The 16,836-nt window shown below is 42.9% G+C and overlaps 1 protein-coding gene across 2 annotated transcripts in view; it reads left to right on the forward strand.

Moving 5' to 3' along the window:
• VEPH1 (ventricular zone expressed PH domain containing 1) overlaps positions 1-16,836 on the forward strand; it is an 89,951-nt gene that overhangs the window by 57,303 nt on the left and 15,812 nt on the right. The window contains exons 9-11 of one of the 2 annotated variants that reach the window (XM_026057796.1): positions 1,033-1,172; positions 6,436-6,570; positions 12,944-13,061. In XM_026057796.1, the coding sequence (XP_025913581.1) occupies positions 1,033-1,172; positions 6,436-6,570; positions 12,944-13,061 (393 nt within the window). The remainder of the gene's footprint in view (positions 1-1,032; positions 1,173-6,435; positions 6,571-12,943; positions 13,062-16,836) is intronic. The other variant, XM_026057797.1, reaches the window with a different exon arrangement.

The following is a 16,836-nucleotide window of genomic DNA, read 5'->3' on the forward strand; positions in this document are numbered from 1 at the left end:
TGAGCATTTTCCCCTGAGGACAGCCAGGAGCAGTGATCCTTTGCCCTTGCGTGTTAGCGAACGGCTGCAAAATACGCCGGCACCCTGGTTTAGGAAGCAGTGTACAGGAGTAGAGTATTACTAGCAGAACCGCAATGCGTGCGCTTGGCCAGCGGTGCGTGCAGAAGCCGGAGCCCTTCGGAGCGATGCGGCACCGAGAACATCTCTGCCCGGGCAGGGGCAGGCGACGCTGGTGCTGCGGGCACGGGGAGGTGGACGGGACGGGACGGGGCGGCTGCGGCTGGGAAGCGCACGTGGTGCCGGGCAGGAGTATATAAGATGGCCCGTACAGCAAACGTGTTACATGTACAGCGATATTGCAAATCTATTTGTGCCTCTTTCGGCTCATTACAAAGTGAGGGAAGTAACGCTGCTTTTAGCGATGGCTTAAGAGTTGTTTTCTAGTTAGGAAGCGAACACCGCATTCCTTAGCGGGGTTCAATTCCTATAAAAACCAGCTTTTATCTGAGTAAGGACTCAGCAAGAATTTCATAAATCTCAGGGCACATATGGCTACTTCCTAATATGGGATGTTTTTTCCAACAAACTCTTCAAATAAGAACAAGTGATGAACAGTTTTGACACATCCGTCTGGTTTAATAAGTGAAACAACACATATAGAGTACACGAGAACTTCTTAAAACATGAAGGTAAATGCTGAAGGCCTGACTGTGCACTGTCTTGCACCTTCTCTATGTGGGTGTGAACTACTGCACCAGATCTAACGCAATGGAGAATAAACTTTCTCTAGTACTGTCGCATGGCTTGTATTTAAGGGCACAGACGCAGTAATGCCCTTCCGTACACAGCAGAAGTTAACTCAGATTGTTTTATACATGCTTGATAAATGGGGGTACGATTAGACTATTTCAAATACACCGGTAGTGGAAATATATCCGCAAGTACTGCATGATTGCGCATACACTAACAATGGACAGTTAGATTTATTTCTTTTATGTAGCTGATTTTAATATTATGTATATTTATTTCTAGATACTGTTAGAAGTTGTGTAGCAAAGTTGTTCTTCAGCTGTCCCCTGAAGGGCCATTACTGCCTATACAGTAAATCCAGTTTTACTCTCGTCAGCCGACAGCCTCCGCTATGGATCCAAATCATGTTTCTCTTTCAGCAGGTGTGTGCAATACAAATTAGTGGCACCTCTATATAGTTAACGTTATACTTGAAAAAAAAATGTTTTAATAGTTAATCTGTTTAAATATGCTTATAATCTACAGTGCTGTAATGTGAGGTTTTGTGACCCTTGTGATTTCTCAGAAAGTAGACAGGTTTATTATTAAACTCACCACTGAGATTACATTACAGTAGGTTGACGTGATTCTGCAATTTTTCAGGATTTCTATTAAATATAACAACTTAAAACTGTCTGCAGAGAATACAGTCTGAAAAAGAACCAATGTGGGGCCAAACCTTGTTTTCCTTATTCAGGCAAAACTTCCAGTAAGCCCAAGGTGCAGTCCTGCTCCCTTCCAAATGAACAGAAGAATTGCGGTTGGTTTGATTGGGAGCAGAATCAATTCCACAGATGTTAGGTGGAGCTGAAAGTTTCAGCCCCCGCTGCGATGTGTTTACTGTAGAAGATTTGACTGAGCAGGATTTTCAAATCAGATCAGTGGTGTTCTCTACCAATTCTAAAGATATTTTGTTACATTTGATGTCATTTCCAGTTAAAGACCATTAATTGGCTATACGTGAAATTTCTTAATAGATTACAAAAGCATTTAATTGTAAGAGAAAAACCTACATTCACAGTTCAAGATGAAACGCAAAGTTTTTATTTTAAAATAGTAAGGTTCAGTTTCTCACCCTATATACTGCTGGTCCTTGCAGTTCATCCCATCCTATTGCAAACTTAAAAAATACGGAGGATCTACCTGAAATTTAAATCATGTGTGATGAGTTATGCTGTGGATTTAACAGGTCAAATCATTCTTCCCTGTGTTTGTTCCTAGAAATAAATACAAAATTGCTTAAGAACTTGTAATAATACAACCGAAACACGTTGATTCCATTTTCCTTTCCTGTGAAGCTACCCAGAATACCTCTCCCTATAAACCTTGGTTATATTCTTAAGGTAGAAATGCTACTACAGTAGCACTGCTATTAATAATAAATGATATATCTGAATACCAGTTAAGAATCTGGCCCAGCATGGTGTTTAAGTGAGCACCTCTTTTAAAGCATTGAAATTAGATCTGTGGAGGTCGAGGAGAGTTTTTGAGTGCTGAAGGATAAGCAATGCTCGCGGCAGCTCCTGCGGCGTCGGAGGCACCTCTCCAGGGCGTGCAAACTTCTCGTTGTGCCCTGATTTGTGACGTGCTCTGGCTCAACCGGCAGTACCGAGGGTGTGAGGAGCGTTAAGGGACTGGTGTTTTCTTGTAGCTGAGGAAAGACGATGGTCAGGAGACAAGTTGAGTGGTTGTGACAGGGGAGGACGCTGAGAGAATAGAGAAAATGAAGCAGAAGAAGAGCAGAAGGAGAGACTGCAATGAGAAGACAATAATATGAAAGGGAAAAATAAAGGAGGTAAATTACTCTATAAATGAAAACCTGAAGAGAGAGGTTGAATTTGAACAAAGACCAGATAAACGAAGTGAATTATCATACGAATATACATTTCCCATTTTATTTCTGATGTGAGGTAAGCATATGTTGAAAAATATGGACAAAAATATTCAAATGCACAAAAAAGAAGAGGGAGAAGCAGAAAGGAAGGCGACGTACTGGCAGAGTTAGCATTCCTAGCTCGTGGCTGTACAGTCTCTGCGGGCTCTGGTGCTGTGTATTAACAAAATGACCTCTGCTCTGCTTGTGGTTTATGTTTTGAATCAGTTGCACTGACAATTCAATCACTGATTCCACCTTTAATCCCTCATGCCTAGCCTTTTCCTGATACATTTTTCATTTAAAAACCTCTCCCTTTATCCCCTTCCCAGATTACCGTGAATTTGGCCCTGTCTGTTCCATTTTTTATTGGGACTATTAAGCTTCACATATTTTCCAGCTCCCAGGGGACGTATCACTTTTCTCCCCCATTCCTCTGCATGCTGTTCCTCGCCTCCTGCCGTCCCGGACCCGCGTGCCCCTGCTGGGCCTGGCCTCCTCCGGACGCGCTGCTGGTCTCCTCCGGCGCACGTGGTTTTCTCTGCCCTGTGCTGGGTAATTGCACTTGTCCGATTACAGCTGCTTTCGGCAGCTGATGGGCTTTGCTTGGGGCACGCTGCGGTCTTGCTAGTTCGTGTGCTGATACTGCTCGCTGTCTCTGTAGTCTCCCTTTTTTTGGGTGTTGACCTTCTGAGCGGGCTATTGCGCCCAGCAGGGACGCGTTTGCGATGCTTTTGGGGTGTAATGCATTGTACAGAGCACTATAAACCCGCAGGGGCCCGTCCTCGCCTCCGCGCAGAAGGAGATGCTTAAGGCAATGCCGCTCCCCAATGCGAGGCTCCAAGCGAGTTTTTCCGGTGTCCCCCGTCCTGCCCACACTCACGTTGCTGGCCGCTGCCGCGGGAGAAGCCGCTCGGGCTCCCGGGCACGTCCCGGGCAGGACTGGCGGAGCCGGCGGCCTCGCTCGGCATCCCCGAGCCCCGGAGCAGAGAGCGGTTGGCCGCCGGGCGAGGGGCATTTGCCTGGGAGCCTCTTCACCGTCTTTTTACGCGCTTTGTCTCTTTTCTGAGTTCCTGGCTGAGCGCTGGCTCCTGCCGGCGTGTTCATCCACTGCTTTTGAAGTGCTCCGACTGCGCTCGTGCTGCTGCACATCTGGAACCTGACTCGGGGGCCCAGGTGCCCGCAGCAAAATTGCCATTGGCTTCAGTGGGACGGGCTCAAAACAACGCCGTTCGGTTTTGTGTCTTTGCAAACACATTGTAAATGCAGTGTTTTATATGCTCTTTTATGGAAAAACTATGGTTCCGCTTGTGTTGCACTGAGTGTTCAAACCTGCTATGCATCAGGATGGTGTTTAATATAAGATAATTTATGCTTTTCCTTTGTTTGGAATCCTAAAGCTTTTATGTACTGGAAATACAACTATGATTAAATTAAATATAGTGCTCTAAATTCAGCCATAGGATAACGTTATTTAAGTCTGTGAAATTGCACAAGAGATAAATTTGACATAAAACATATTTTATAGTGTGTTAATAATAAGTTAAATGAAAGGCCAGTGATAAAAATGTAGCTTTCAGCAGATTTGTCATAGATTCACAGTCAAAAGAATAATATATGATTTCTAAGAATTTCCATATAAGTTACCATATTTTTATTCATCTTTTTTTGCCAGTCACTCTATATTCGCTTTGACATAGCTTTTACTTTTCTGGAATGCAGGAAGAGAGAGCTTTTCTCTCAGGTCTCCAGAGCAGATCCTTAATTTCATGACCCTGCTTTCCATTTGATTTTAAAAATATTAGTGAATAGTTATATCATGTTTCGAAATGCTTGGGTGGAAGTTGTGAAACTGCAAATTATTACTGTGTTTTCAGCAGAGTAGCTTTTGGCCACTAGGAAGAGAAGAATGTTTCTGTTAAGGTCTATTATGTTGATCTGAGAGAGAAATTTTCTTATAGCTAAATGATTATTAACAAAAGGAACAGAGGTAGAATAAGGAATGATCTTAGAGAGAATATTCTATAGATGAGATACTTGATTTCACAGGTTTGTTCATTAAAATCATCCTCTACTGCCACTTGATTTATGGTTTAATTTCTGTTGTCAGGCGCGCAAGTATTATGCCCGTATGGCAGCCCTATTGAGCAATGACTGCCTGACGTGTCCTTTTCTAATGCCTTGCTTATAGTCGCTCATAAATTTGCCAAACACTAACTAATTGGGCTGCCATTTTCTCGTGCCAGGTGGTTGCCTCAAGCTGACTGTTTTTTAATTTTAATTTGGACAAAACGATCCAGCTGCTTCTGACAGCATAGCTGGAAAAAATGCATTGCCTGGGCCATGTTAAAAATTTCTGGTGACCGTTTCTCTCAGCAGCTCTAGGGTCTACGTGCTTCGAAGCAGGAGCAAGAAATTTGTTAGGACAGTGTTGTTTGTGAAAGGATTTTGCCATCCCCGCATAATCCTGCCAAATTGGATGGACCCCAGGGCCCTTTTACCTTTCCATAGCAGTCAGCAAATTTCCGTAAAATCCGATGGAGTCGTAGGTATCCCGTCCCCTTCCAGTGCTAGCTCGCGCCGAATATGACGGAGCGCTGCAGCCACTGAATTACGTCACTGGCCCAGAGGGCAGAAGCCGTTTCGGTAATCTTGGGTTTGAGCCTTACCGATGAAGTGTGTCTGCGGCAGTTTGGTACCACAGGGTGGAATTTGCATTGTTGGTTTTCTTCTTGGAAAGAGAACAAGGAACATGAATCCATGAAACCTATGTTAAAAGGACATTATTCATATTGTGAAATCAGGTGTTTGAAATCTGGAAGATCAGATGTGCTTGTGCACTCTTAACTTGTCTCCTGCATGCAAATGCAATTTTTAATTACAAGATCATGTAAAAAAAATTTAATAGAGGCATAAATGCTAAGCTCTCACAAGTGCAGTAGTGTTCTTTTAACGTTGACTTTCTGTGAGCAGTTTATAAATTATTATATTATTATATTCAACACAACCCTGTTGAAATGTTAGAAGAATTTAAGGCAACATAAGGTCCTTTGAAAATAGGTCACTTTTGAGACGATAGCACCCAATCTAAGACAGGCTTCACCTTGTGCTGTTTCACCTTGTTTTGTGAATGTTCAGGAGATGAAACTTCTTGTATTCTAGCAGTAGAATCTGCATTGAACATGTTCAGTGGAGTTTTTTCTCTTGCATTTTGTCCCAGTGTCTGCTCAGTGCAGTCGCAGCATAATCCAGTGTAGTCACAAGCAATAATTGCACAATTACTCTTCCCCCCGCAAGGACCAAGAGTTGCAGTCAGGCCCAGCTAAGCATATGCAAACATGCGATGGTGCTAATCATCTCTTTGCATTAACTGCTAAATGACATCTCCTTGTCATTTGCAAAAAAGAAGTACGTCACTGAGATGTACATCTAGCTTACAGAAGCCAGCGCTACTAACATTTTGTTAAACTAGCATTTAAATACAAACATGACATGCAAGTTGCTACGCATGATAGTAGTTGATATATAATCATCAGTGAGCCAAGGATCTTAAAGACATATAATGTACTATAAAAAAACTCCCCTAAGCAAATGAAATATTTGGGGGATTTATCTAATTGTGTGCACATGGATCTATTGTAACTCCTTAGAGAGAAATGAACTAATTCCTCATTATTTTGCATGACTGTCCCATTATGAAATAAGAACAAGATGCTGTTTATTAATGACCAAGTAAAAAATACTTGAAATACTGTTTTCAATATTTTCCTCAGAGCTTGTTTGCAGAACCCTTGTCCATACACAGTAATCCTGTGCAAGTCCTTAAGGCCCTGTGGGAGAAGACGCAGCTCAAGGGGACACACAGCTTTGAAACTGCCATGATCCAGTCTACATTTCCACACCAAAAGGTAAGCATTTTCTCTCTGGAAAAAAAGAGTGGCAGAAGAATTTCACACTGACTTTTAGAACTGTTCTACAGAGATCTTTGCAATAGCTATAACAAATCTTTGCTGTACTCCTACAGTGAAAAACAAAACTTTCTTTCCCTTACCCTGCCCTTCTCCCCTCGTTTCTCTCCTTTCTCCTCGTTTCTCCTTTTTCCTCGTTTCTCTTCTTTTTCCTCGTTTCTTCTCGTCTCTCACACAGTACACCTAAAGCTGTGCAAGTTATAAAGTCCTTAGAAATGAGGAATTAGGCCCAATCCTGTTGCCAGTAATGGCGATGGTATTTTTACATTGACTTAATTTAAGGACAATCACATCAACATCTCCTCCTTGCTTCTGTCTACTGGCTTACTTGAGAATAAATAAATACATGAATTATTCCTTTAATGTAACATTTCCACATAAACAATAACTATGTTGGCCAAAAGGCAGTAAACAGGAGTTAGCCTGCGCAGATGCGAACTGGAGGAGAGTTGGTCTGTGAGCACAGGTAGGATCATAAAAGGGTCTGTCAAAGCAGTAAAAAGATTTTCAACACCTCTGCAAAGCAGTGCTCCATACGAGGGGAATGCTGCGTGCGTGTGTTCAGAAAGGGAAGTTCTTTGTGCTTTGAGGACTGTGGTTAAGGCTGTTTGCCTTAGCTCGGGGTTCTTCCAAGCATTTACACCCACTAACCCGCCAGGTCCTCTTCAACTGGATGACCATATGGCGGTTCGCAGTGTGTGCATGTGACCTCTCTTTCATATGAAGCCCTCAGCTTGCGGGGGGATTGAAAAATGTTCACCAACTATTATGTTTTCAAGCTCTGCAGCGGGTCCATGGTGTTACTTTGTACTGTGCTTTGAAAGGTCTCCAGGCTTGTTCTCTAATCCCTCCTACACGCCTCGTGGGAATTGTTCCTGAAGTGATGAAAACTAGTGATGGTACATATGGACTTTTTCCTACTCACATGAACAGTTTCAAACTCTAGATTCAAATTAGCTGCCATTATGGGCTGTTTGGCAGCCACTTGGAAAGTCACCTAGTTAAACACAGAGTTGGATTTTATGGGAACGATCATTTGCACGTGCACCATTAGTTACCCCCGTCAGTTTAAAAGATTACTCATTCAAAGCTGTTTACTGTCTCAAGGATTTTAGGGAATGCTATTTCAAAGCTATTAATCAGGCTTCTTGGAAGAGAACACTGTAGGTTTGTAAAACAAATATCTATTTATTCCTGAACATCTCCATCCAGCTAAATTGGATGAAATGAATTGTCAAACATGATTTTAAAATATTTTCTCTCAGAGTATTTTAAGCATAAAAATTGTCTGACTGAATAAGATTAATTTACTAAGGTTATGGCTGATTTAAAAACAGGGGTTTTGTTCAAAACACCTTCTGAAACTCGATAATTCTGCATTGAACTGGGAACTCCCACTGTGGCTTGCAAGGGGAGTAGGGGATCCCCAAATCTGAGACCCAGCTTATGGGCCAGTTTTACTTAGACACATTGGAGCTTGCACTAAGTATTTTAGCTGCTTTTGAAATCCTAGCCTGAGTCATCTGAAGGCATTAGAAATGTCTTTCTGTTTAATAGTGGCTTAACTTGAGTCCATGCCAAAAGCTGCTAGTCAAAAGTCAGAGCTGGTTGAGTGTAAAAGAGTTTGGGGTGAATAAAGAGCTTAAAAAATAACATTTTTTCATGGGTAGAATTAGATGTAGTGCATCATACATATAAATTCTACAAAGTATGTCCAACACCCTGGAAACGTGGTTACTCTCTAGTGTCTTGGTTGCATAATCCTACTACTGTTACTAGCATTTGGCCTATTTTGGGAAGTTTCATCATTTCATGACAGTAACAGTATCTTTGAGTTCCTAGAATAGCTGAGCTGGAAAATAAGATACTGATCTTTACTGATTTAATGGATTAAGTAGCAAATTGGAAACTCTGGGAGTTGTAGATTACATAATGTCCTTCAGAGGCTGAAGACAGTCAAGTAAATGTACTACATCTGAAGTGTTAAAAGACTTTAAAGTTCAGCACTGGTCTCTGCAGCATGCTGCTGGGTTTATGTTCTCTGTTTTGGTTTTGCTGACTAATACAGAACCTGAATTTGCTTCTAGTAAAACTTTCACTGAGTTTACTCGGAAAAGTTCCATTGAGTTTTCTGGGAGCAAGATCTGGGTCTACTGCAAGGAAGATTTCTTTTAACTTGTACGTTCCCAAAAATACTAGCTAGAGGAGCCTTCTGCAGTAGATTCCAAACATGACCTAATAACGATTTTGCTTGACAGAATAAGCTTCTGCAGTACTCTGAATTTTTACTTTCAGTAAGCTCTTCCTGTTATTAATGGAACTTAATTTTGTCAAATCTTGTAATATTTTATTGTAGTTGTTAATATTATTCCTCTTCTACTAATGCAGAAAGCAAAGTTGTAGAAGTGTGGTTATTTTGATAAATGTAGTATTTATTTTTTCATATAAATTTTTTTGAAATGTGTTGATGTAAATGCAGTATCAAAGTCCTGTATTATATTCAAATTTTATAAGTCATGTTCCAGTAAAGTCTAAATGGCCTTATCAGAATCAAGGAAATTCTGTGCTGTATGAGCACGCGGAGGAAAGTAGGGTACAACCCTACTGAAGTAAACAGGAACCACAGTGAAGCCAATATTGTAACAATTGTTCCACGATTGCTCAACATTTTACCCTGTGACACTGAGCTAATCCAGAATAAATGAATTTACACTTTTTTTTTTTAATTTGGTAAAGCATTTTGCAAACCTGGAGAAGAATATATTACATCAATAAGTTATTCCAGGGTAAATTCTGAGAAATATTTTTAGATTTACATCACTGTAACAGATCTTTGGATTTGGCCTGATATATGTGTGCAAGGAATTTGCAACGAATACCTAGCTTATAGAAAGAATGTCATGTATCACTGGGCAGTATGTTCATGCCACAAAAAATATTTATACTACACTGCTTAAAATGTGCCAAAAGTAAAGTATTTCCAGATGTACATCCTCACAGATTTCCGTTCAGTTGCTTCATAGTTCTTTATCAAAGTACACACAGGCTACATTATAAAAACTGAACTGGTTTTGAGCTCATTGCAGAATTCTTTGTGTTGACTCATGCTGTGTCAGAAGAGAGACATGGTGACTACTTTATGAGCCCCATGTGATCCTTAAGATAGTCTTTTAGTCTTTTGTTGAGTAGCCTTGCGAGAGAATAATTAACATTCTTAAGCCATTGTTAGTTGTGTTCTCTTGTTCTTTGTTTGCTGTCTCAGTTTATGCAGCAGCAAAGTGCCACGTTTTCACAATGGAGTCGCTGAAAATTTCAAGGTGATGTAGCATAAGGATGAGATAAATCTCCCCAATTAGGCTTTTACCATGCAGTCCCCCCCCTAAAATAAGTGTCTTGTTTCACATTATTTCCACTATAACAGAGTAGAAAGGTAAGTGTAAGAAAGATTGCTGCATTGGTCTTTCAATGATATTTGCCTTTCTTCTGGTCTACTGACTCGTTACAGCAACTAAAGAGATTTTTCACAGGATGGAGAGGTTCCTAGAGTTTTTTCTGAGTTTGATTCATGTGTCCTTATAATGCCTGGCGCAGCTCCACTCAGAGCAATACTATCATCATTTTGTCCATCTTGTGTCCTCTCAGAACCTCAGACCAAGGGAGATCAGAGCCAGGGCACATCAGGGCAGGGCATGTTCCTGGACACGCTTTGTTGCACCTTTCCATACTCGGGGGGGCTTCTTGCACTGGATCAAGAACTTAAAGTGGGAAGGAAATTTTAAGAAGCTGGCTGGATGCAGTCTGGCTCTTCTGCTCTCCCAGGTCCTCCTGCCTGAGGAGTCACCAGCCCTGAAGCTCGCAGCAGCGTGCCTGACGTATCTGAAGGTAGACTCTGTCTGAGATCTGCCACTGGCAGACCAGTGGAAGAAATAGGATCGAAGGTTGCACAGCTCTCCAGCTGTGGAGCACAACAGTCAGCTAAATTCCGTGAATGTGTAAAATTCCCCTTTGGAGGAAAACATGAACTTCAGCAATGTATAAAGAGCAGTTAAAGAGCACAATGATGAAGTTTTACTGGCTGTTTCCAGGAAGCCGGTGTTTGAGTGCTGTGAGGCAGAGCAGGCCAGCAGCAGACTGTGCAAACACACTGCCTGATGCACATGCTTCTAGAGGAGGGTCAGCCTCAGGGAAAACGCTAAAGCATGAATGCAGCCTTGACACCAGGGAACAAGGCACACAAAGTATAAGGAACTGCACAACCAAATGTTATGCCACATGCAGCAGTAGGATACGATTCCCCAAATACAGAGGATAGCAGGGAGCCTGGACACCAAAGGAGAACCAGAAGAACGCCACGGGCTCCTTCTGCTGGTGAGCATGCAGCCCTCTGTGCCCTGCCCGGGAGCAAGGCCGGGCTGGAGAACAGCTGGACTTGGAAAAGCCATCTTGGTTTGACAGATCTTATATGAGATATTCTCCTTGGAATTTTATTTAAAAGCATCAGTGTCCAGGGCTTGGTGTGTTCACAGAGCTTACAGCCAAGGCAGTTTCAGGTGTCGCCAGCTTTTTCTTACCCTTCTTCTGGCAACTGCTGCTGCCCCCAGGCTGAGCTCAGCAGGATGGGCCATGGGCGTTTAAGTGGGGTGCCAAGCTCTGAAGTGACGTTGCAATAGGAAGGGCCTGGGGTGAGATAGCTGCCGCAGTGGGGCCGGTTGTCTTCCCTGCGGGAGCGGAGAGACAAGCTGCGTGGGGTGTTACTGCCCGGAGAGCACTCTCCTGCAAGCCAAGCAAAGGTGCATCTGAGGCATAAGTGTCAGTGTAGTCCACTGGTCCAGCCAGCTCCAGCCAGCCAGGTTCACCGTGGGACACCTGAGCCTGAAGCCGGAGTAAACAGAGCTCACGACCCAAGGACTGGGGCATGGCCAAACACTGCTGTTCTCACGGCTGTACCGCTGCTCTCCAGTAAGGCTAATACGGAAACATCTCTGGGTAATGCTGCATGTTCTCCTGGGCGACGGCTGAGTGGCAGCGGGGGCAGTGAGGTCATCTCGGGCCATTTTGGTTCTCGGGAAAACAGCTGCTTCCTGACCACGTCCCAGTCCGAAAGAGACCGGGGAGGAGAGAAGCGGTGCCGTTGGGTCTCTCCTCTGAGCTATGGGTTTTTTCTCTCTCTTATTCTGTAAATGTTTTGAAATAGATACACATGGAAAAGGCCTGAATCAGACAACTCTGTCCTTTGTGCAGCCTTGTTCAGTGGGTTGAACTAATGTCCCTGGCAAGAGAAGGTATTTTTTCCATTTACTGTATGAACTGTGTAAATTCATGTTTTCTTTGGGCTGCTGCATACAGTATTGCAAGATCTATGAAGACCCCACACAAATAAAGAGGACTGTTTTCTGAGCGGTCTTGGCAATTTCCTTTGTGTTTGTAGTCAGTAACTGAGTGTTGTTTAACACCAGCCTTTGTTTAAGTGTGAGATCACAATCATTTTTAAAATTAAATAACTGGGTTTAAATTACACTGAATTATACAGTATTATTAATTGTCCAAAAGAGAGTATTCTCCAGCTTTTCCAGTACTCGAAGCTGCAAGTGTAGTTTCTGTAGGCTTCTTAGATCAAGTTGGACATTAAATTTTCTTTTAAGATGCACAATTCGTACTTCCTTGACTGTTCTCGCTGGGAGAGTAAGAACGTCGCATTCACATGGATATGTTTTGTCTAATATAATTCATCCCGTCATTGCTGCAGTTTTGGAAATAAACATTCATATTAGTACATTAGTGCTTCTCACAGGAGATTTGGGTTCAGAACCTCTGTTCTTTAAAAGAAAAAAAAAAAGGGGGGGGGGGACCAGCCACTGCTGAGTTGTTAGCTCTTGTTCTGATGTGTTGCCCCCGTAGAAGGGAGGAAGTCCCCAGCAGTTGAGACTATTAGCAGAGACCACTAAATTGTGGGTCATGGAAAAGCCCTAAGAGAGGGCCGGAAGTAATCAAGCAGATTCAGCTGGAGGGAAATGTGCTGGGCAGGACTGCTAAGAGTGCAGCTGGCAGGAATGTTGAAGAGGCAAAAAAAAACCCCAAACCAGGCCTCTACCTCCTAAAGACTTGTTATATTAGCTGCTACTGATGATAAAAAGAGAGATGTGTCCTGCTTAGTACATCTGCCCAGGCAGGTTGTTTGTCCACATGAAAAATATGAAAGATGACACTTGTTAGATCCTGATGCGCTGCCCTTTGTGGTTGCGTTTTACGAGCTGTTAACTGTGCAGCAGTTCACATGGTGAATGGCTTTGGTTTTTTTTCATTATTGGCCTAGGATCTGGACCATGTACAGATGCACCTGGAAGAAGTGAGGTTCTTTGATTTATTCGGCTACAGTGAGGAAGCAGGAACTTGGCAATGTTTTATGTGCAATAATCCTGAAAAGGCAACAGGTAAGTGATCTGTATTCATTACTGATATGCTGTGAGCAGGGGAGATTTATTCCTGGCAGGCGAGCTCCTAGGATGGATGATGCAGCGTAGCTCACAGAGATAACGCTGTGTCTCTTCACTCTGTGCAGTGATAGTTGTGGCCTCAGAGGAGAAAGCTTTTGGAAAAGGGAAAGCAAACTTTCAAGCATAAAGTAGACAGCGTCTATTTTAATTGGAATTCTCCAGTAAACTCCTCTCATCTCAGCATCTCTGGTGAGATTCAGAGTCAAAAGCAAACCTTATTTGGTGTATGCTTGGAGGGGTGCAACCCAAAGTTAGTGTGGACTCGTAAATCCACATGACTAAATCTCTAATAACCCTTAGGGAGTGGGAGTGATATACACCCATCTTGCAGTGTCCAGATAAAGGAGCATATCCATGTACAGGAGATACGTCTGCTGGACCACGTCCCAGCGTCCACTGGAGACTACAGCAGTTGCCACATGTCAAGGGAAATTGGCACAGATATTGCACCCAATTCATATTGTCTTTGTCTGACAGGCCATCCCTGGCATGGTGCCGAGGGTTTTTCCTCAGAGTTATTTGCTTTAATATAAATGAATCCATAGTATGCATCTTCTTAGGAACAATACTGAATAACAACCATAATACTTCAGATATACTGGAAAACAGGCTGACTGAAAAATAAATTTTTGCTCAGGTAGAATATTCTGGTGATCTTTTTTTGAAGCTTTACTGATACCTGTGTGTTTTAGATCAATGCATTGAAATTTGGAGGAATGGCCTTTTGCTTAGATGTTTTTGCCATTCTGCGAAATCCTGCACAGATCTGGCCAAGAATTTTGAATATTTTGGCCAAGACTTTGAATAATGGACTTTTTCAGCTATTTATTTTAACAGCTAACATCTCTTTGTATTTCATCAACACTGAATCTAGTAAGTCGTATAAGTGTGCCACAACTTCTGCTGCAGACTGTACTGCCTGTGCTCATCTTTATAGGGTGTTTCAGCATCTTCCTCCTTTCACAGCTCTCATGTGGCACTGAACTAGGGTCAGAGAAGCCATGCTTTTAGCTGAAACTTTGTCTCAGTAGAGTAGGATTGCTGTGGTTTGCCCATCACATCAGCATTAAACATATGTCAAGCTACAAGGAAAATGAGTCTATCTCACTTAAAATTGCAAAACTTAATAGAATAGCTTTGTTTTGAATTCTCAGATACGTTTGTCCAAAAAGGAGTATGTTTGTGGCAAGTTACTGATTATGCTGGTAGAGCAGCAGCATTAGAGCCAAGAGACCAGACGGGGCCTGCTACAAATGCAGGAGGTGGCAAAGGTAATCCTTGGTGGAGACATGAGGCACCATTTCCATGTTTTTGCCATGGATTTTGCTGGTTTTGCTTATGTCACTGGTCTGGAAACATCACAGGAAAGTTGACACCTTGCTTCCCTTTTGCTTCCCTAGCAAAGTGCTGAGATCTCCTAGGATATTTCTGAGAAGGCATGAAAACACGACACAGTAGGGGGAGGTCTGTGAGCCAGAGGACCGTGGACTGTGATGATGGGTATTGCTCTTGTGTCTGTGATCTGGACCCCACCAGTCCAAGCAGTATAGAGCTGGTATTTTCAGATGGGTCTAAACGGAAGGCAAATAGCAACAAAAAGGGCATGAGAAGGCAACAATTTCCAGTGAGCTCTTCATTGCTCTTTGGTTAATATAATGAGAGCTTACAAAAGTGAGGACCCTATCCGTATCGCTCCAAGAGGCACTTGAGTCTGTTTTCAGAGTACTTGAACTAACATCTTGAGTAGAGTAAACTGTGTATTGTGCTTGACTCTAACAGTCCTTAGGAAGTAAGAGCATAATACGTATCTTAGAACGCATGAAGCAAGGAGTCTTGGCGTGCTCTCTCACTTATTTGTCATTATTTTAGGCTGGTGAAAAATCATGTGTCAGTGTTGTAGCTTTGGTGTCACAATATCCACAGAAACAAGGGGGAAGGTCGTTTCACTCCCAAGGGTTTATCACTTGCCTAGATGCTGTCAAAAGGCAGCAATGAATTCTGTGTTAATCCCACTTATCTGTGTGTTTAAATAGAGTTCTCCATTTATACATTTGTATAAAGTGAAAGGATTAGTGTATGAAAACCTCTGCTCTCAAGCTGGAAGGTTTTCCAGCTGACAGGAAAGGAGTTGTGTGCTTCCCAAGGAGTTTGTGGTTGTTAAGAGCTCGGTGGGTTTGGCGATGGCTGTTCACGGTGCGGGTCGGTGAGCTGGGCCGGAAGGTGTTGCTTCCCGCTTTGGACAGAGCGCTTCCCAGGAAAGCGAGAGGAAGGGCTGGGAGACCCTTTCCTGGTAAGCTTAATGAGCACTGGGGATTACAAGGGAAGGAGTTCAAATCTGTGAATGATTTTGGGCAGTAAGGAAAGCGAGTGATCCTCCGTGCAGAAATCCACCGCTGTGTCGCGGTGTGAGCACGAGAGCCCGCAGCCAGCCGGGCTGGGGAGCGCTGGCCATCCGCTGAGCCGAGCCACGGAGGACGGCAGAGGCTTGCGCAGCGGCTCCAAGCACGAAGCAGACTTGGTTGTCTTTTATTTCTCTATCCTGGTGTCTATATAGGCCCCTGTAAATTACATTGCCTCTTCTAGGGGTGGAAAAATAAATAAATCTTTTGTTAGACTTGCCTTTTATCTAGCTTGCATTTGTATGCTGTCAGCTAAACCCCAATGGAAAAAAATGTTAGTACAGCATTAAGATTTTAAGTGAAATATTACCTTCTCAGCAGACGCAGTAACTTTAGACTTTAAATACACTCTGCTCAAGGCTTTTTCAAAGTTAGTTCCTAACATTATGATAACTCTTCATCTTTATTTGTGTATTTTTTCTAAACTGTGGATAGCAATAACTCTGCTCTCCCAATCATGCCATTTAGCCAACTTCAGAACCATAGTTTGCACTTGATAATGTGTCTCTTAACATCTAGCAGCTTTCTTCTCTTCTTCCCCAAAACAGATAAAGACAAAGCCCAGCAATGTTCTTGCATTTTAAAAAATGTGCAAGTTTGGTTATATTGGTGGAGTTCCTGGTTTTTACACAAATGAAAGCTTAGGACTAAGGATATTAGTGAATTGGGCTTTAGATGGCAAAAGAATTGAGGATAAAAGGATTTTTTTTAAGAGACAAGACAGGGTTAAAAATCTTGTATTGTGTACAGTGACTTCAGCTGACAGCCTGGAAACGCCAGGCACCTCTCAATGCCGTGAATGTCTGAGAAGGGAAAATGTTCTTCCAAAGTTCAGGGGCATATTCCCCGTTCTCAGGTGCTCGTGGCAGCTTGCAACTCTCCCTGCTAAAATGGGAAAAGAAAAACTTGCTTAAAATTTTTTCTAGTTCTCAGAGAACGACTACATTTCTTTGCTACCATCATTACAGCGCGCAGTTAGTTTGTCCAGGGGAGGCAGCGGGGGTTATGGGATAAATGAACCGTCCCAGGCGAGTTGGCATCACGACCCCGTGGCAAGAAATAGTGACTGAGCAACATGAATCTTCGTGTCCGCAGGACAAGAGACGGCTACTAAGGGGGTAGGACAGGCCTACTGGTGGTGGGGAAAGTGGGCAGTTTCCTTAGCCCCTCTCTAGAGAGAATTCTCCCCTTCTGCATGTTGCACTCCTTAGTTTCCGTTGTTGCCATGGGCCTCGAGGAAGTTCTCCGCGCCTGCCAGAAGAGCCTATATGGAAAAGGGTTCCTTGTTTCCTGCAGTTACGTCTTTCCTCACC

The sequence above is a fragment of the Apteryx rowi genome, unplaced genomic scaffold (assembly GCF_003343035.1).
Source record: "Apteryx rowi isolate R43461 unplaced genomic scaffold, aptRow1 scaffold_140, whole genome shotgun sequence".
Lineage (NCBI taxonomy): Eukaryota > Metazoa > Chordata > Aves > Apterygiformes > Apterygidae > Apteryx > Apteryx rowi.